The 21,928-nt window shown below is 38.5% G+C and overlaps 1 protein-coding gene across 1 annotated transcript in view; it reads left to right on the top strand.

Annotated features, from left to right (window-relative positions):
- The window catches only part of GALNTL6 (polypeptide N-acetylgalactosaminyltransferase like 6), a 433,114-nt gene that overhangs the window by 386,739 nt on the left and 24,447 nt on the right, over positions 1-21,928 (top strand). Inside the window, exons 7-8 of the mRNA XM_053941431.1 lie at positions 5,864-5,981; positions 12,514-12,621. Of these exons, the coding sequence (XP_053797406.1) occupies positions 5,864-5,981; positions 12,514-12,621 (226 nt within the window). The remainder of the gene's footprint in view (positions 1-5,863; positions 5,982-12,513; positions 12,622-21,928) is intronic.

The following is a 21,928-nucleotide window of genomic DNA, read 5'->3' as shown; positions in this document are numbered from 1 at the left end:
GCTGTTGAACCCCATGTGTCCATCCATCCCTCCTCGTGACATGAATGTGGCTCAGCTGAAGGGCTGCTCTCAGCTCTGCTTTCTTGCTTTTGCAGCTCTCAGACCTCAATCTTGTGAGACTGCTTGTGTATTAGATTTGTCTCTTTATTATGACTTCCAGCTGTTAATTTGCTCCTCAGTTTTATCCTTCTAGGCACTGTTGCCTGCAGGACATTTCCAGAAGCGTTCATTTACTTTTACCTTCAGGATGCTCATTTGTGCTGACCCACCTGCTTAGTTTGAGTGCTGTAGATCGCCTCTAACAATAATTCAGAGAGATTTCCCTTGGATTATGAGAGGTAATTATGGGAAGAGGAAGCCTTTCCTTCAGAGTATTCAATCTCTACCCAGCTCACCTCTTTTTCATTAATTTTCTACATATGAGAGAAAAGGCCTCATCAGCCACATGAAGACTTATAACTTTTTTACACTACAATTTTTTTAATGAAGTTTAGCAATGTGGTAAGAAAAATAAGAATGTGTAATTAAATTACAGTGGCAACTTCTATAAACTGAAAGTCAAGTACTTTTAGAGGTTTCTTTGTAGTGTACTGGCACTTCCCACAGCTTTCTGGCTCACGATTTGAAGTATGGAGTATACTTTTATCTTAATATTTCCCAAACAAAAGTGGAGTTTAAAAATTGAATGTGATTATACTTGGAAGCTAAGTTTAATACATCTTGGCTGCTACCTGTTTCAGCACAACAATCATTTGAACTGGTAGTTTACATACATTTATCTAGGGTAAAAGATGTTCAGAAAAAGGGACACTTTAGTTAAAAAAGAAAGAGTAACTGCCATAGGCTAATGTTACAGAGACAGATTTTACTTTCTGAATGTTGATGATTTTATAAACATTGAAATGGGTCATGTTGTTAGAATGGATAAAAGATAAAACAATGCCTTACAGAAATATTAAATGTAAAAGAGTTGGTGCATTTAAAAATACATTTTGATATATTTTAATCATATTTGATTAGAGAATTAAGTATATAAAGTATTCCACTTTTTTTTTTTTTTTTACTTCTTGAGAAATTCAGGAAGACTTGTCAGTATTCATTCAGCTACTTTGACATCTTTTACTATGCACAGTGTAGAAACTGTCTTTAGGTGGAGCAACCACTAAATTTTTAGTCTTGTCATTTGTTTTCTTAACCTACATGATTTTCTTGCCATCTGATCCACTCCTCTTAATTTCAGTTTGGTTTACTTCTGCATTCACTTCCTCCGAGTAGCCGGGTCTGTCATTAACATTTCACATACACAAACCGTAATTTTCAGGTTTTTTTCAAACTTTTATTTAGGATTAGAGTCAGCTTCTGCTATTTGCCTAGAGAAGCTTTGATACAGTATCAGGAATCACTGCAGAGAGAACCTGGAGTAGTCACCAGTGAAACAAGGTAACTGAATTTATTCCCCCTCTGAGGTGCCTTCATGTGGTAACACTAGGGTGAAGGGATGCTTCTTGCTTAACAAGACATTGAAATTCATTATAAAAAATGCAGAAACCTAGCTCAAAGCTGCATTCAGTAGGTCACCAGTCATTTCTGGGGCTGCTGCTGTGCCAGAGGCAACATGGCCCCTTTCCTCCTTTTCCATTACATCCCTGATGCCACGAGGTCAGTAGGACCTAGTCCTGATACCTGCTGTGGGCTATTTGCCTTGCTTTTGTATAATGTGCCAGTGGGTTTGGCACTGAAGGTCAGTTTGTCTGATGTATCCTGCATGTGATGAACTCCTCACTCCAGCATTCATCCGTCTCTGTTCAGCAGTTCAGTACAGAGCCTTTAATCAGTGTGGGTTATACAGAGAGGTGCAGAGTGCAATATGTGCCATTCCTTGGATTCAATTATAATGGCCAAATTTCAGCTGTTTCGGGCAGGTGGCTCCTATCAGTGTACCTACTGTGCATGTCATCCAGCACAAGTGCTTTCCCATTTTCATGTCCCTCATTTTTGTTCCACAGGCTGTCAAAGCTTCTCTTCCCTTCTTACAAATCCTTTAGTTCCACTCTTGCAGTGTAATGTTTCTAAGCCCTGCTATGCAGTTCGCTTGTTTGCAACATACCACATTTGTTTCTATTGCAAGTAGCTTCACACTCCTTTAAAGTTCATGTCATTTTTCTCTTACCTTGAAAATTCATAGTTGAAATTATCTCCGTCCTTACTCTGTATATTAATTGCAAGCAGTTATAAAAATGCTTTCTGGCTATAGTTTGAGCTACTGCTACACTTCTTTTAGTGCAGTTTTTTGTTTGTAAGCTATGTTTTCCCATTAAGCCTTTTTCTCAGTCTATATTTTTTTGCAAAGCAAGTTTTGTGGGGTTTTATGCTCTAACTGAACCAAATTCTTTTTCTGTCTCAGCACAGCAGTCTTTGAGCAGTTGGGCCATTTTTCTGTCAGCTAGCTTTTACTTCCAATATTGTTCTTTCACGTATATTCAGTGAGTCTGTGCAGTAGTTCTCAGGTGGAAGGATTTTAACAAATATTTTTAAGTGTAGCAACTTTACCCTTCCAGCTTCTCTGATGTTTTAGGAGCCTTTGTCATTTTAATGTTTTGACCGTGAGCACTGTACAGCTTTCCGCTGTAATTACTCACATAATTTTATGCTATAATAGCTCAAGTTTGATTGTTAAAGCATCTGAGTAGGACATTTCTTGAAAAAATTGCTTCTACAAACACAGCTTTGTACTTGACATTTCTATACAGAAGCCACTAAACAGATTAATTCTTCTCCTTTGGGCTTAGTGCAGTTCTTTTGTCTGTGTAAGTGATCCTATTGATACATAAGGACTTTTCATATCAGCCATGATTGCAAGACTGGACTCTTGCCTTCATATTTTGGACACAATTTAAGGCCTGTTCAGCAGTAGCTGCTTGTGGCATGAAGTGGAATTCATGCTGTGCCAAACACTCAGTTTCACACAGCTTATTACTAATTCCACTCTAATGAAAACCAAAAGACCATCCTGCTTTTCCTCTTCATTGCTCTTCCTACAAAACAACAAATGTCAGAACATCTTGTGGAATAGGAATTAATGGGTCAACATTTAATTCAATTTCTTCACTTCTTTTTTAAGGAAATGCAAAAATTATGGGTTTGCTACAGTTCCAGTCATTAGGTAGTTTTGTTATTTGCAATTAATATTCTGAACTTTCACATCTAAAGAACAAGGGATTTCATTACGCAGGATTTATCGCTGGGAAAAGCTATCTATTCAAATATAATTTGTAAGTATTTGCCAATTATTTTGGAATTTTAAGTCTCTGATTTTATATTTTCCATCTGATTTTCCTGCAGCAATTGCCTTTTTTATAAGGCATTCACTGTACTGAGAGAAATGCTTAGGAAAGATACTGTATCTATGAGAAGTAGAAAAATCCTGCATTTTCCCAGTGATTTCTGGGACTAGATTTCTTCTGTCAGTAGCAATTTAGTTATAAGCATTCTCGTTGTAAGTCCTTCTTTATAAAAGGACATTATGTTTTGATCATTTAAAACCTGAAGTCAAAAAGGACATGTTGTAATTAGATTTACTTTGGTAGGAATTGAAAATGTATTGTAGTAGTCAGAATCCTCAGGGGAAGGTTTCTAATAAAATCTCTGTTTAATTTATTCATATGTGGAAATACAGTCAATATTGAAATATGAAATGTCAATAAAAGTTAAAAAGTATTAGTATTCAGTGTATGTTACACTGCACAGCCTTGCCAGTTTGGATTTTTTTTTTGCAAAGCTTTGTTTCTCAAAGCTTCTGTGTGCTTTTAAAAAAGTAATCTCTCAAGGAAAATTAAATTAGTCTGTAAGAGTCATGAAAATGGGTAGTTTAATTTTTTTTTAAGATACCATATAGAAGTGAAAGGAAAATTATCCATAATGTTTCTCATTACCATGAATGCAAATGAGGGGATAATTTTCTTTCATGTATGGGATTCACTGGCTGCCTGATGGTGGCAGAGACCACTCAGCTGTTTGCTTGCTATTTTATCATCTCTACTGCCTTGGATAAAAGACAGCAATCTAAAAAAGTGTTAAGGCAGAGAAAATATGGCAGAATATTTCATTAACATGATGTCCTCTTCAATAAACTCCTAATTTATGCATGGATTCCTGAAATATTGACCAACCCCAAGTTCACTGCCAAATCCTAAACCAGTGGCAAAGGGGGGAGTTTTTATTTTCCCCAGGCTTCCAGGATGATACCATCTGCTTCCATTGCCCCAAACAAACCACCATCAGTAATTCAAAACAAAAATCCCCCAGGATGGAACAATTTTCCCTTGGGGCTTCACTGCTATAAGGCACAGGGCACAGTTTCATGTAGGCTCTGTGCTAAGGAAACATTGCCTGGAAGCCATCCAGGTGTCCCGTGGCTTTGTCTTTTCTTCTCTCTCTGACCAGCCATCAGCAGGAATGTGTTCCTTCTCGCCTCTTGGTGTAAAATTCATAAGGCTAGTGTTGATCTGCTTTGTAGGAATTGCATAGTTGGGTTGGACTTTCTTAAATGTGTTGTTTCCCTCCTGTTCAGCACAGATGCCTTTGTATTCCCCTTCCACCACAACTTCAAGGAGTAAGCTGAAGAGCAACATTTGAATCCTGAGAGCTGTCAATGTATTTACTGCATTAGAAATGAGGTCTTCTTGGTACTGAAAGAAAATGAAAAGAGAAAATGCTTGTTTTCTGTTGTAGATGTCAGCGAACCCAATGGGAAGAATGATGATGTCTGACTTAGTTCAGAAGGCTGAATGATTTCTTTATTATAATTATGCTATAATACATTAATATGCTATATAAAAGAGGATACTAAATACTACATGCTACTTTCTCTAACTATCATATCTAAGTACTAACAACTTGTGACCCTGTTCTCCAGAGTCCAGACACGGGTGGATCCAACTGGCCATCAGGCCCAAACAATCCACCATGATCCAACCAAGTGTTCACTCCAGATAAACAATTCTCCAAACACATTTCACAAAAGAAAAACAAGGAGCAGAAATAGAAATTGTTTTCTCTTTCATTTCTCCCTGTGTACCTTTATGAAAAATCCTGAGAGAGAGAGAAATGTGCTTGCCACAGTTTTCCAATAACAAAATTCCTGCTTATAAATTTACAATATGTTTTTGTCATTATTCTCTAACAATAACTTTAAATATCTCATTTGTTTTCTATATTATCTGTGATAAAGACTGAGTTAATTTAAGAAAATTCCACATATTTATTAACGGAATAAATAGAAACATGGGAAGCATAGCAAATTATTTGCCTATAAGTCACATTGCCACTGTGAGACATATTTGAGGAGTTCTAAATGCTTAGGAAAGCAGATGTTTAACTCCCAACAGCTTCTCTTCAACCATCCTCGTTCACCTTTCTGCCTTTCTCTAGCCAGCACATATGAGACTGAAATGAATTGAAAACTTATGCTCACTTTCAAATGCACATTACTTCACGTGGACTACTGAGACACATTAAGTACTTTGGCAGGTTTCCAGAGTCCCTTTCTTTCTGTTACTTAACAACAAACAGAACTTTTGGGGGTTTTAGGGCTTGGTTTTGTTGGGATGTTTTTTTTTTAAGGTATTTGTGCATGACTGTCTACCACTCTCTAGATCTACTACATTGAGTGTTTCTCATCTAGAGCCCCTTTTTGGATTAATAAAAGTAAATATTGTTTGGTTACACTACTATCATCTATGTTTATCTGTGCCTTTCATAGCTTCACAATTCAAACAGGCATTCCTACAAACACACCCAGAGGGCACACACAGATGGGCCAAATATCTTCATTATTGTTTGTGTTGCTTTATTTGTCCTTCAGGTCTCCTGTAATGGCTGGAGGTCTATTTGCCGTTAACCGGAAATGGTTTTGGGAGCTGGGAGGCTATGATCCAGGATTAGAAATATGGGGAGGAGAGCAGTATGAAATCTCCTTCAAGGTAAGTAATCAAGCCACTTTATAGAATAATTCCTTGCTGGTGTTACCGCGATGCTTTCATTCATCTGCGCTTCTGTCTTTTTTAACTAAAATTAATTTAACACAATACTTCTTTTCATTAGAAATTTCCACAGTGCCATAAGCAAATGCTCCAGAAGCCATACAAAAATCACACTGAGTGCAGGTCCCTCTGAAAACATGGTAACTTACCACTGTCAATGAATGAAGTTCCACCTTTTCCCTTTCATCAAACCTTCTCCACTTACCTTCACTCAGATGCTGTGTTTGTGCTCAAGTGTTGAGCTCAGTTCAACAAGCCAACAGACAACTAATCCAGCAAAAAATAAAATGGAATAATTTTTCTGTCCAGATCAGCAAGTTTAATCATCTCTGGGGATAGTGTCCCCTGGAGTCAGCTCAAGAAAATGGGTGGAAACAGAGAAAGTTATAGGAAGAAAGACTCCTTTCAGTAGCAGTGGATCACTAGAGCAGCTCAGCTGCCATGAGCTGTTTTCTGTAGGCCAGCTGTTCCAAAGCAGACTTTTTAAAATTGCGTTTAAATTATTGTAACGACATATGGGGAGTTTTCAAGTGCTCAGGTTATGTTCAACCAGCCATGTTATAGTATACCCTCATATCCTGTATGTGGACATGTGTATTGAAATCAGTTAGTTGGCATTTACATGTAGAGCTGAAAGTCTTGTTACTTTCTACATGGAAGACAAGCATTTTTATTAGTTTGCTGAGGACTAACATGTCTAATTTTGAAAACTGAGTTTATTTTCCAGTATACTCAAGGACATAAAAATTTTACCTCATGGCCTCTACATGCAAAGTTTTACAAGGACTTGATAGAATTTCATGACTTAGATGATTTGAGTCAAACATATTTGGATAAAGCTTGGAACTGAAATTGCAATTCAAATTTAGCTCCAGGATTTCTCCAGCCTACTTCCAAACTCTGTCAGTGTAAAGCTCTTTAAATAAATATAGCATGTCAGCCATGACTAATATCAGATACCTTGCAGCTGAGTTTCAGCTGCCATTAAAACAATGCTGAGGCCATTCTGTTGAATGAAATGTACAGTGTCACCCAGCACTGGTTTTCCAGGCTGTCTTTACAGGAGTTCCAAGAACTGCAAAATGTTTTGCACTAACTGGCTTACTCTTGTGTTTCTCCAAATCATTTTTATACCTCGGCAAAACAAAACAGGAAGGCAAGGGAAACTCAATAGCTAGACCATATATTTAGAATAGATTCATCTCCTTTCTGTCCATTTAGATTGCTTCAGAGGCAAATATAAGTAATCTCTTGTAGCTGTCACAATGGTCTCCGACACGTCACTCATGATTTTATTATCTTATTTCAAATACTCCTTTTATTCAGCATTGCAAAGAATATACTTGTTCTCTCCAGACTTTGTATAGAAACCGTGGTAAGACAACTGGAAATTGAGATACCAGATTGTCCCAGTGTGTTTTGTTCAAGTGAAAGGTGGTTTTTTTTTGGAGGCAGCTGTGGCACACTGGGTCTCATTTCAGTCATATCTCTGTATCTATCTCATTAGTATATACTAACCTTAGGGTCTCATTAGTATATACTAACCTTGTCCTTTCTTACTAGTGTTAAAAGAAGAAAAAAATAGTCCTTAGAAATGACTGCCTAATAGGAGTAAATTCCTGTTGGAAGAATTTAAGAGATGTAAATTAAAAAAAAAAAAAAGATTGCTGTTTGGTTTGGAATAACAGAAATTGGAAAAAAAATCACAGAGGTGAAAGAGAAATAGAAAGAACTGAGGTTTATTATGTCAGAATCACCACTAACACCTTGGGAAAGGTTTCTGCTTCAGCAGATTCTACTGTAGCTATAGATTCAGTTATCTTAAAACTTATTAAATGAGGTCAAGTTGGCCAGACAGTTCAATTTACCAGACCTGTTGAGAAAACTTGGTAAGATAGTGGACTTGCAAATTGTTCCGAAGTCAGTGAAAGTCAGTGAAAAAGCCAACCGACCAGACTGGTTCAGCTTCCTTGGCTTCACTTGAGTGAATCTAGAGATGACAATTTACTCTTTTTTTAGAGCATCCACATCTATGGCCTGTGGAAGCGCTGTCAGACAGGTGCTGTGTGTTGATGCCACATCTTTAATTTGCTTGGCAAATAATTATTTGGAGTACTCTGGATGGTGACATGGCCACAAACTGCCTCAAAATATGACTTCTTCATTAAATAGTTTCCTAGAATAATTTTACATAAGAAAGTGTTCAGGATTTCATTTTTTGGCAACATCAGGATCTTTTTTTTTTCATTAAAAAGGTGTATGACATCTTGCTGACAGTACTCTAAGGTGTGTGCTAGACTTGTGAAAGCTGGCAAAGCACTGGAATTCATCTGATTAATGGCATCTCTTCACAATAACAAGGAAAGTCACTGTTTGGGAAATCCTAGATCAAAATCTGTTAGACAGGCACAGTTTATGTAGTAATCAGCACAACACTGAGTAGCAAAACATACTAATGTCCTGTGTTTCCTGAAGACCCTTGTGGTTGACCTTGGCTGTTTGCCAGGTGCCCAGCAAAGCTGCTCTAACACCCCCTTCTCATGTAAGTAAGGGAAAGGAAATATTACAAAAGATTCATGGATCAAGATAAAGAGAGGGAGACATCACTCAGCAGTTACCATCATGGGCAAAGCTGACTGACCTGGGGAAAAAATATTTTATTACTGATCAAATCAGAGTAGGACAATGAGAAATAAACTCAAATTTTAAAACACTTTCCCCCACCCTTCCCTTCTTCTCAACTCCACTCCCTATTTTCTCCTCCTCCTCACTCTCAGGGGAATAGGAAATGTGGACTACGGTCAGTTCATCATATGTTGTCTCTGCTGCTCCGTCCTCCTCAGGGACAGGACACCTTGCACTCTTTCAGGGGCTGCAGGGGCACAACTGTCTCTCTGTGGTTTTCACCACAGGCTGCAAGGGAATTTCTGCTCCAGCACCTGGGGTACCTCCTCCCCCTCCTTCTTTCCCTGACCTTGATATCTCTTGAACCTGAGGGAAGCTTCTGGCAGCTTCTCACAGTAGCCACCTCTATTGCCCCCCCACTACCAAAACCTGGCCATGCAAACGCAGTGCAATCCTTCGCACTAGACATTCCTTAGCCATCGTAAATCATACCTTAACAAAAATGCTAATTGTAATTCCCTAGCCTCTTGAAGGTAGTCATCTGTATCTACAGTTGTTTTATCCTTATCCATGCCAATACATTTTCCAAATTCTCTTCATCCTTGTTTTCCAAAACACACCTCCAAGTTAATTAATCCCTTTCGTTATCATCGTAATCACTATTAATTCCCTCCACAGCTGTCAATCTTAGTAGGAGATAGGGAGTGGAGGGGCATTACCACTTTTTAGTGCAGTTGTAATCTGTATGAAGGATTGACAAATGTGGAATATTGCCAGTTTTCTCAGAATTTTAGAGGTGCTGGTGAGTATTGTTGAAATACCCACAGTCATCAGTTCCCAGTTTACATGGTACAGTTTTAATATTTCCTGACAGGAAATCCCACTTCACCTCCAGTAAATGGTTTTGCGATTTGCAGACCCATTGACTGTAGATTTGCAGTCAGTGATCCTATTTTTCTTTTTTTTTTTTTTCATTTAGAGGAACATTCTCACTGTGTGTAAAAGTTCACAGGAAAATATTGTTCTTTCTCCTTTTCTACAACTGCCAAATCCATTCTTTTGGCTTATATTTCAAGAGTGACTGAAAAATCCCATAAAAATTTTATATTCTTATTTTCTATAACTTCTTCAGCCCCACAGTTTTAATACATTTCTCCTGTTTGTAGTCCATCCCTCTTGCACAATATGAAGAGCACCAAGTTGTCGCCTTTGCATGAAATACTTAATATTCCTCTTCCACCAGTTTACTGTTTGTATTTTCCCTTCACTTCAGTGTCTCTCACTGTTGTCTGTCTGGGTACTGACTCTCAGTAGCAGTATATTTCTCAATTAGTTTTGAAGCCTAATCCAAAGTCCATTCAGTACCCTCTAAATCCTTTCCATAATTTGCTGTATGTTTATGTTCCTTTTCACCAACGACACACCCTCCACTGCTCAAAAATCGTGAGTCTCTTACTACAGTAATTATGACTACAGTGTAGCATATGGATTGGAATCTCAGTCTTGCATGCACAGTATTTACATTTTTCAGGTAGTTTCCAGGCTGGATCACTCATAAACAAACCAGAGACATAAGGTGGGGGAATCACAAGAGAAGGCAAAATTCAATTTAAAAGACAAAGAACTAATGTGAAAAGAGAGTGATTCACCCAAAATCCCACAGGAACTGTAGAACGGAGCCAAAAAATACATCTGTGGCATCTAAACTCCAGTCAGGAACAAAGCCACATAACCACAGCTTAATTTCTTTTAAAGCTTGTGTTAATGCCTTCTTTTTGCTTTCAACCATCCCTATAAAGTGTTTTGCAACATTCTGTTGGAAGGAGCCATATAAAGATAAATTGTGAGATAGTCTCTAGTTGACACATAAACTACTCTTTTGATCTTTCCAGGCTGGAATTGCATTATTTTGGTTTCATCTTTGCTTTTTATACCTCAGCTGCAGACCAGATTCATTGCTTTTGTAAGGAGACATTAACGATCCTAAAACTTTCATTGCTTCTGATATAATTTTGCCAAATGTCCCACACCACCTGAGTTTCTTTCATGGTATACTGGAGGTCTGTAATACTTAACACAGAAGTCATTATCCAATTTCTTGTATTTAGTGCATGTGACATAAAAATGCACATTTTAAAGACAAAGTTGCCGGAATTGATCTTCTCAGGAAAATATAAAAAATGCTTTTAATACCATTCTGAAGCTGAAAGATAAACAGGAACAGCTGCTAAATGTCCTTCAAGGCAGCCCAAGATTCATTTCAATTACCCTGCACAGCATACCTCAGGTGCAGCACAGCGTTTTCAGGTTTTATATCTATCAAATATAAGCCTAACACAGTGTAATTTCCTCCCACTTGTTATTGCCTCAGCATATCTGACTGGAGTTTCATTTTGTTTTTAACTGTTATCCTACTGCTTTAGAGGAAGTGCAATATATGTCTACTGCAGCTCTCATTGCCTCAGTTTAAGTACTACTGGCCTAAATATCTATATCTATATCTATCTATATCTACATATATGTATATATATGTAAATTCTGCTTTCTTGTCTTTTAAATTTTTGCTGGGGCTGACCTTTGAGTCACACTGCTGTCCATTCTTCAAAGGCTAAGAAGCCTTGATTAACCACAGTAATAATTTGCATAGCCTTTGAAATGCCACCTCCATTTAAAAAACAAGAACAAATAGTTAACATAGGTCTGCACTTTCACTGGGGCACTGGGTTATTTGAAGACAGCCACAGAAAGCAAATTCCCACTTAAAAAAAGTATAAATGATGTGACATACAAAGGAAATATTGTTAGAAAAGTAAATAACATTATTTTAACATTCTTGCTTTTATGATATTTTACTATGTTTATGCACATTTTCCAGTGAACTAGCTGTCGTGAGATGAAACAGGTGAGGATTTCAAGGTTTATTTAAAACGTAGATTTTACAAAATGGTTTTTTTATATCCTCATGTCCGCATGGCATGACTTCATGAAAGATTGCTCCAGGTGGTAATAAGCTATTTTGGCATTGGGTCTCCATTCCTGATCCACCAGCCCTTCCCTACGAAGGGCTGTGCTTACTAGGACAGTAGATGACATGTCCAGAGGCACCTACCCAGAGCTCCTATGCCTTAGTCAGTTCTGTGATGGCAGGCAGTATGCAGCAGCTTCCTGTCCCGAGTAGCTCTCAAACCTATCCAACTGCACCTCGCATCCATGGAATTTAAGGACAAAGCCCCTCTTTCACTGGTTTCAAGCCTTCCTTAGACATTTACATTAGTCTACTTAGGTTTGCTCTGTAATGAGATTAGATCCTCAAACATTTCATTATCAGGTCTCAGTTGGATGCTGTGGCTAATTGCTAAGGGACTGTAAGGGCTGATACACAAATGATCCATAAGAAGCAGCTACCTAAATCACTTTGTCGTTCAAGCCTTCACTCTAGCCCCTGTTTTCACCATCCACAGTATGAATAGCACAGTCAGTCAGGGGCTGAATTCCAGGACCAGGCAGATATACCCACTATAACACAAACAGGCAAACACAATGAAAGTGGCTGAATTTAAACTCCCTTACAACCCAAACTGTTCTATTCCTATTCCTATTCTATTTATATATATTTTATAATTTTCTTTTGAACATACTCTGCTTTTGTAGAGTGAGATTCTGGTGGGAGAGTCTGCCACATTATGATATCCCCGTTACCAGCATGCCAAGAAGGCCACCATGTCTGTGGGAGGGGTCAGCACAGAATGATGTGGTTTTTTCTAATGCACATTCATTAAAACGTGCTTTTTTTGTCTCATTTGTTTCCAGGAATCATTTTTTCACTTGCTTTCTGTCTGCTTTCCAGGTGTGGATGTGTGGAGGTGGCATGTATGATGTTCCATGCTCTCGAGTTGGACATATCTACAGAAAGTACGTCCCATACAAAGTCCCTTCTGGAACCAGCCTTGCACGGGTGAGTAATTGGGTCTTGCTGTTTTTCATTTTCATTCATTATCAGTCTCTTCATTCCTTGTGAACCAGTTTCCAGTAAACTATGAAAATGGAAAATGAATGTTTCTTTATTTTTCTGCAATGAGATATGCAATTACTGCAGTTATCCTGCCTTTCAGAGATAAGATTGCCAGGAATAAAATGGAAGCTTAAAATTACAGGGTTGGACATCTCAGCACAGAAACACGTTTCATGCTGATTCAAAAGAACCTAGGAATAACCTAAGGCTTGTGGTTCTCAAATTGTACAGTGTTGTCAGTCATAGTTTTTGTAAGCAGGGCCAATTTGAATGCACATTTTCTTATCAGTCAGCAGAATTGGCAGAATCTCATGGAAGGGATGTTTTCTGAGGCAAAGGGACTGAGTAACAATTATTTGAGTGAGTGTCTGATTATTGTGTAAAATCTGGTTGTGGAATACAGCCAGCTTGGAGCTGTGAGAGTGAGAAAATACAAGATCTCTAGACATTTCTCAAAGACTACTGAACACATTCATGTCCATGAGGGGCTTTTTGCTCAAGAGAAAATGTTCTGTAACTTTCTGGAGGTGTTCACAGGATGTCAAAAGATGGGAGATGAAGGGCACAGATGTAGCTTCCAGGAAGATACTGGTATTTATTCATGCTTGAGTTTAATCTTTTCTGGTTTAGAGGATTTTTTTTTTAATAATAGAATGGCATTAATATTAAAGTCTGCATATTGCCACAGGGTAATATTTTATGAATCATAGTTTTTTCTTAATAATGAAAATGTGTTATGAATAAAAGAATGAATTTCTTGCTTTAAGGGGGAGATATTCTCAGTTTCAGCACCGCAGGACAAGGCTTGCTGTACTAACTGCAGCAGAAAAAGGAGGCTGCCTATGCTGCCTGCCTGACAGCTGGCTAGACAGAAAGAAGAATTTGCATTAACAGGGCATCTGTGTAGACACTGTGACACACATTCAGTAGTGGAATTAGTGGTGGGGGCAAAAATTGTATTGACTAAATTGTGAGATGAATCTCTTCCCCAAGTATAGCTCTGTGTCCTGTCAGAATTGCCCCATCCAGATTTTTGGACTGCCTGAATGAAACTGTTTCATTAATGATTCTCCCTGCAAAAAATCACACACAACTGGAAATAAGAAATTCAAACCTCTCAACTCTCTGTTTTCTTTCTGTTACAGCACATAGTATCTTGTTATAGAATATGCTGTATCATGCACTCATATAGGAGAAAAATACAGTAATGTCTATTTGTGCTACTGGCATCTTGCACAGTTCTGCACTTAACTGGCTTTCATGGTGGCACTGTGATGGCTACAACCATCAGGTAGCCACAGCCTGCAGCCTCCCTATACTGTTTATTTTAGCTTGATTTCAATAAATCATTTATGAAATATTAATGAAAAAAACATTTCCAGTTATAAATCTGATTTCTCTGCCCATGCACAGACTGATTATTTTATAACTTGTGGGAAAAGATCTAGTGGTGGGTCTTATCCTTCTATTCAAAAATGGATAGTTCTTTCTGTGTTGTGTCAGTCCAAAACATGATGCTTAGGTAAATTTGTGACATACAGATTCACAGCTTCTTTCCAGTACAGTATTTTTTGCATTGCATCAAGGCTAACAAGAGCACAAGAGTATCTGTATTGGTGTTTTGGGCTATTTCAATAACTAGTCAAGAAATATGGGTCCTTGACCCATCATATTGTGTGTAACTTTAAATCTAAAAATACTCTCTTTCACTCATCCTTGCCAGAAAAAGAAAATCAAGGACAGATTAATCTTCAGCGTGTCAGCCCCAAACGGAGCTGTTAGCCAAAATTATATTAGGCAACTATCCACAGGAGTGGCCTGGATATTTTAACTGTCTTTGCTTTATCCTCCAAATGTTATATTATCCAAAGATTATAATCTACGCCTTATAAGTTTTTTATCAAACCTTCCTTCTAGTTCAAATATATAATGAGTTACACACTCAAGAATATCTGGAAATATTATTCCCACTGCCAAAAGAAGTACTTTTCACTACTAAGTAGTTTCCACAATGGTTTTTACTAAATCCTTTTCCACCTTCTGCTGTTTAAAGGAGCATGCTGGAGATGCAGTTCACAAAGGAATGAGCCCTAGAAAGCCCGACTCTGATTCTATAAATCATTGCAAGAGACCTTTGTTAATCAGGGAGAATTTCCCCTTGTGCAGATACTGCATAAAAGGTTGACAGATTTTACCGTCCTCTTCCCCAGCACCAGCACAAGGGAAATGGGGACTGGAATTAGGAAGAGAACAGAGCTTCCAGACAAATGCAGGCATAGCCCAAATCATGCCATGGATTTCCTTTCAAGCTGTTTCAGCTTATGCTTACTGTTAAAACATAATCTTTAAAGTGAACGTTCTACCTTCCCTTAGGATTTCACCTCTCTTTATCTTTTAGGAGTGAGTTTCAATACACAGTTTCAGCCAGCTATGTAACACTTGACCAATCTCAGTATCTGTTTAGAGAGCATGAGAATCATGTATGCTTTAATAAATCAGAGACCTGTCAAAAATTTTGTTGCACTAACAACACTAGTTGTTGTTTTGTTGCACTAACTACACATAGTGCAATCAAGATACCGTTTCCCTGAACCAATTACCCACTACTGAGAAAGACCAAGTGCACATGACCATTACCTGGTCACTGAAGGGCATTGTGCAATTTATATCCAAACGGTCTTCACCCTCCAGCTTCAGCAGGGAGTTCCCCAGCAGTTTCTGTAAATGACAAAAATATTTTTTTCTTGTTGAGTTAATCTTCGTCTCTTCATCTGTGTGTATTTTAACAATGTAAGGTCATCATTTCAGACAGGCAAAGAGTTTGGCACAGATTTCTTTTTCTCAGAAAGCTAAAAGTTGCAGGGATGCCTCCTACAGAAGAATTAGTAAACTTTTATCTACCTTAGACACATCCCCATCACTAAATAATCATTACTGCACCACACACAATAGTATGGATGATGACATCCATTTTCTATCTTACCTGTCACTCAAGATTGGGGAAGCTTTGCATATTGGTTGCTACCACATCCCACATAAATTGAAAAGCATACACATATAAAACAGTTAGTAATATTGTTTGGTGGTGCAGGCAAAATTAAAGAAAGCCATAAACATGCATAGCAGATTTATAAACGGATTCTGACAATCAAATGTAGATAAAAAGAGTGATTTTTTTTTTTCTGCACATCTTAAGACATTGCTGCTTTCCAAAAGCAGTAAGTATTAAATTTTCAGGCAATTGCACATAAAGAAATATCAATAGGCATGCAGATGTCAACACTGATTCTACTTTATAACCTGGAAGCATCACATAATTATTCATTCATTCCAAACCTGTCAAACTCTGCATAAAACTGCAGTAAATAATAACTAATTTTGCCTGTTTGTTTTAGGTAAGACATGTTTAGAAAGCAAATCTTCAGATCCTAAAAACTGCTGATTTGTTTTACTGGATTCTTTTAGTTGCTTTTTGTATTTCTGATTGTTGCTTCCCTTTTAACAATTCTAGCTAAGCCATTTACTTTTAGCCAGATACCTATGAAACTGGACTTCAGAATATTCTTAGCATTTTCTTCTAGGTGTATCTCAATTTATTATTTATTTTCTTTAGTTTTGTATTTGCTTTTTGGGTGTTTTTTTTTTTTTCTATTTGTGGTTCTATAGAAGCTGTAAGAAATATATCAATAACATTTCACTGTTCTATAGGATATGCATAGATGAACTAAGTTTCCAAATATATCTACAGAATTTCTTTTTCTTGCATGTATTTTACACAGCATTTTAGGATTAACCACAGAACATTAGCACATTAGGGCTTTTTAAATGGAAGGGCAAGCCCACTGAAATTCAAATTGGATGCTAACCCAGCAGGGTGGTGAATCCTAACCTTAAGTTGAATTCCTCCCTGCCTGCCAGGACATGGGATCCCACAGCACAATGACTGTCTGGCACATCAGGCACAAGCACATTGACATTTCTCTCATTACATGGTGTCACTGAATTGGAACTTGCACGAGTTTGGGTTTAGGAATTCAGCTGGTAAAAGTGGGCTCAGATTCCCACCTGAACCATTGTCTCAGCCTTTTTGTGTGGCTTCAAAAGGGATCTTCAAAGAAAATTATTGTAACTATATCATCTGGTGCTCTGGCCACACTTGCAATTTTGTCAGAGCTTCCTTTAATATGACTGTTTTGGTCTATTTTTTCCATCTGCAAACAATACTGGGGAGTTTCTTCAAGTGGTCCATGAACATTTTATATTCTTTTTCCAGGCAGATTAAAGAATCAGGACAATCAGTTAGGTGATGGCTACATTTTCTCGTGACCAGAGTGTGCATGGATAGATGTGGCATGCTATTCAGGGAACACTGCTGGCACTTTTGCAATCACCTCTGTAGCACAAAAGACTGTAGCAAAAAGTCAGTTATGATTCAGCAACCACAGTGAGCAGGTACAGTGCCAGCTTAGAACAGGCACATTATCAAGGAATCGGGCAAGAATCACCTTCTTAGAACAGCACTGCTATAATACATGATAACTATGATTATTACACAATACAGCTGTTAAGTTTCCATTGTAATATTTTTCATTAAGAGATTTATAAATTTATTATTAAAATTAATTAAACTGAGATCTCAAACAGAGTACTTACCAAAGGAAATATTTAAATTATTATCCTTGACTTTGACAAGTCTTTTGACACCGTCTCACATAATATCCTCATAGGCAAACTCAAGGAGAATTAGTTAGATGGGTGGACTGTGAGGCTGGCTCTATGAGGAAGAATGGCAGATTCCAGAGGATTGTAATCAGTGGCACAGGGTCTAGTTGGAGGCCTCTAGTTGGGCCCACTATTATTTAACTTATTCATTGGTTCAGAATTACTTGAATGAAGGGGCAGATGCCTCCTCAGCAAGTTGAGTGATGACAGAAAGCTTGGAGGAGTGGCCAATACCCCAGCATGTTGTGCAGTCCTTCAGAGGGACCTTGGCAGGTTGGAGAGATGGGCAGAGAGGAACCAGCTGAAATTCAGCAAAGGCAAATGCAGGGTCCCACACCTGGGGAGGGAATAACCCCAGGCACCAGTTCAGGCTGGAGGCTGAGCTGCTGGGAAGCAGCTCTAAGGAGAAGGACCTGGGGGTCCTGGTGGACACCAAGCTGTCCATGAGCCAGCAGCGTGACCTTGTGGCCAAGAGGCCAACGGTAACTTGGGGTGCGTTAGGAAGAGCATTCCAGCAGGTCAAGGGAGGTGATCCTGCACCTTTACTCAGCTCTGGTGAGTCCTCACGTGGATTGCTGTGTCCAGTTCTGGGCTCTTCAGGACAAGAGAGACATGGAGCTTCTGGAGAGGGCAATAAAGATGACTAAGGAAATGGAGCATCTCTCTTATAAGGAAAGGCTGAGGGAGGCCTTCTCAAGGCCTGTTCAGCCTTGTGAAGGGACAACTGAGAGGAGACCTCATCAATGTCTGTCAGTATCTGAAGGGAGGGTGCCAAAAGGATGGAGCCAGGCTCTGCTCAGTGGTTCCAAGCAATGGGACAAGAGGCAATGGGCAGAAATTAATGCACAGGAAGTTCCAGCTGAACACGAGGAAGAACTTCTTTAATGTATGGGTGACTGAACACCAGAACAGATTGTCCAGGGAGGTTGTGGAGTCTCCCTCACTGGGGATGTTCAAGAACCATCTAGACACAATCCTGTGCCATGTGCTCTGGTATGAGCCTGCTTGAGCAGGGAAGCTGGACCAGATGACCCCCTGTGGTTCCTGCAAGCATTACCCATTCTGTGATTCTTTGATCTTCTAATCCTTGAATACAAAAAAGGCAAAGTATTTTTTTGGATTTGCTTTTTATGTTTTCTCCAATCTCAGTCCCCTCACAGCCACAGAGCTGGGAGCAGGCATCATCCTCACTAGAAATGGAAACATCCCTGCCCCCAGACTCTGCAGGCTGGCCTTATGTGAGTAAGAGGTTTAGATTTTCCAGTGCATGGATCCTATATTATTATTTTTGTGTACCTGGTGGAGATGCAAACTTTTATAGAGAGGACGAAATCCTGTTTGTGTTCAGATGACGTCTGTGGAATTTCAGTTCTAGGTATTTGCAGACTACTGGCTGAAAATAAATTGGCTCTTGCCTCTCTGCCAGCTGTGCTAACTCACAATAAATCAGAAGATTTATTTATATACCACACAAGCTTTGTCACCTAGTTAGAATACTGTCTTCCATGCATATGCATTTCTTTTATGCCTGCAGACATCTCTTTATTTGGTTGGGTTTTGCTGGTTCTTGGAGTTTTTTACATAAATATTTCTGATATGAAACCCAGTTAAGTTTTAAACACAGTTATGTGTAAAGAACCAAAATAAGATACCCAAGAAGGGGAAATATTGACAAGCAGTAGCACTGTGTAAATTAAAAGGGAGTTAGGGGAGAAAGGGAAAGGTATGAAACCCCCCCATTGGAGCTTAACTGATGTGGGCAGGTTAAAGTATTAAAACCTTAACATCACAAGACTGTGGTTAGTGTCTAGGAAATGTTTTATTGTTTTCCTGCTGTAGAAATTCACAGAAATTATAAACTTTGTGTTCTGACATTGATGGAAGGATCTTTGCACAAAACTGAGGGTATAGTTTTTCTCCTTGTGAGTGCTCTGGAGTTTTATACCCTGCTGCTTCTGGTACATTAATCCATACTTGTTGGATGAGCTCCTCCAGTCACTTTGTTCTCTTCTCTGTAATGATTCATTGTAACATTATGCTACTCATATTCCAGAGGAACATAGAGTTATCTTGACTGGATAGATCCCAGTGCACTTTTTAAATACATTTTGTGTAAAACAAATGAAATATCATATTATTTCCAGACAAATTAAATACAGCTGCTTTTAGAGGTAAACAGGGCACTCATTTTGAATTAGCAACAATACTGTGCTTCACAAAACAAAAATAGAACAATTTAAATTGGTAAGATGATGTAGGTGAAGTGAAAATAGTACCACTAGAATTTTATTAGGAAGAAAAAGAGATTAATATGTCAGTAGTTGCCGAGATTGTTTTATTATTCTTGGCAAGTAAACAATAATGTTCCCTCTTAGATTTCACAACCAAAATACAGTTGGGCCTCAGACATGCTGCGGTGATTCGTATTTGATTGACATAACTGAAAGTGATTTTGATGTCCTGTCTCATATGACAAATACCAGCTGGTGATATCCAGCTTCCTGGAAAATGTTCAGATTAAATGCAGGACAATAGGATCTCATTACAGGTTTCAACTGTTCCAGTAGTAGTTTAATATTGACAAAAGTAAAGTCTATAGATTGAGATCAGGGTCGGTTTCATGTGGTGAGATAGACACAAAAGCAGAAAAAAACAGGTTATGCAGGCAAAATGAAACAAACAATAGAACCATTGTGCTCTTTTAACTGGACTAATCCAGTTAAACTTTGCTTAGAGCTAATATTTATGGACCTGTTCTTTGACATGTCCCTGTCTCACCCTGATGTTCCATTCTTATGGTCAGTGTCTGCTTTCTTCTCACTGAGTAATATCATGTCTCTTGAAAATGACAGGTGGTCTTACAAACTTAAAAAAGGGACAGTCACAGAGGTGTATCTACCCTACTCACTGAACAAAATGACCCATGAAAAGATTTCTTTTTTCAAGTGCAGAAGTCCTCATTTGTCTCTCTCTTTCTCCAGTCAAGTTGATTTAAACTCTTTTATTGAAGTATGCTGTGCTGGCTTTAGCTGGGATAGAGTTAATGTTCTTGAGAGTAGTTAGTATGGAGCTGTGTTTTGGATTAGCGCTGGAAACTGTTATCAATGTAGAGATATTTTCCCTATTGCTCAGCAGGGCTTGCACTGGGTCAAGGCCTTTTCTGCTCCTCACACCATCCCCCCACCCAGCAAGCAGGGTGAGGAGCTGGGAAGAGACACAGCTAGGACAGCTGATCCAAATTGACCACAGGGATATTCCAGACCATATGGCATCAGGCTCAGTATATAAAGCTGAGGGAGAAGGAGGAAGGAAAGGTGTTTAGAGTGTTGATGTTTGTCCTCCCAAATCGCCATTAGGCATGAAGGAGCCCTGCTTTCCTGGAGCCGGCTGAACACCAGCCTTCCTATGGGAAGAGTTGAATGGCTCTGCTTGTGTGCACAGTTCTTCCTTTCCCTGTTAAATTGTCCTTATCTCAACTCTTGAGTTCTCTCACTTTCACTCTTTGGATTCTCTCTCCCACCCCTTTAAGGAGGACCGAGGAAGTGGCTGTGTGGTGCTTACTTGTCAGCTGAGGTTAAACCATGACATCCATGTATCAGTGACATCGTAGCTTACTGTCCTGGTGACTATTGTTGAGTAAAAATACAAAGCAAAATTAAATGTATGAGTTTATATAAACTTAAATAAAACTTGTCTAAATGTAAGCCCAGTGGTAAAGAATTTACCAGAGAGTAAAACTGTAACAGTGATTAAGATTATATCAAGAACACATAAATGAGCAACTGATGACAGCTGATGACTCAGTGTGGTTGCTGTCACTGTTGTATTCATCTCACAGTCTCTTTGTGACAGCTGTTACAACCTAACATATAGAAATATGCATCTACTGAAATACCATTGGCCTTACTGATTCTCATACAGAAATTTTTCACTTAAAATTAAAAAATTTAAATTGTCATTGGTCTTCTTGGATAGGTCCTGAGATCCTCCTCAGATGTCCACTTAGAGTGACTTCTTTATTTTGTGTGTCAATTCATGTAACTAATTAATAATTAATTGATCTTCATTGAATTGTTTTTATTTAATTTTTTTTCCTTATTTTTTTTTCCTATTAAGAGTAACCAATCTGGACATCTGTAGCCTTGCAATGAATTTGTCAACCAAGCTAAGCTACGCCATTTACAGCTGTAGAAACATGTTGTCAAGCATTGGAACAGGCTGCCCGGGGAAGTGGTTGAGTCACCGTCCCTGGAGGTATTTAAAAGCCATGTAGATGTGACACTTAGGGACATGGTTTAGTGGTGGACTTGGCAGTGCTGGGTTAACAGCTGGACTTGATGATCTTTGAGGTCAGTTTGAATCTAAATGATTCTATGATTCTATTTTTCATTTTTTCCTTTCCACATGCATTTACATGAGATTTTCAGATTGAATCCAAGCAAGAGTGATCTACCAGAAAGATATGCCAGAACTGGTTTTTCCTATAGAGATATTTTATGCCATTTGAGAAACTGACATTTAAAGGAGT

This window comes from Vidua chalybeata, chromosome 4, assembly GCF_026979565.1.
Source record: "Vidua chalybeata isolate OUT-0048 chromosome 4, bVidCha1 merged haplotype, whole genome shotgun sequence".
Taxonomy (NCBI): Eukaryota; Metazoa; Chordata; class Aves; order Passeriformes; family Viduidae; genus Vidua; species Vidua chalybeata.
This window is presented reverse-complemented; position numbering and strand designations above follow the sequence as displayed.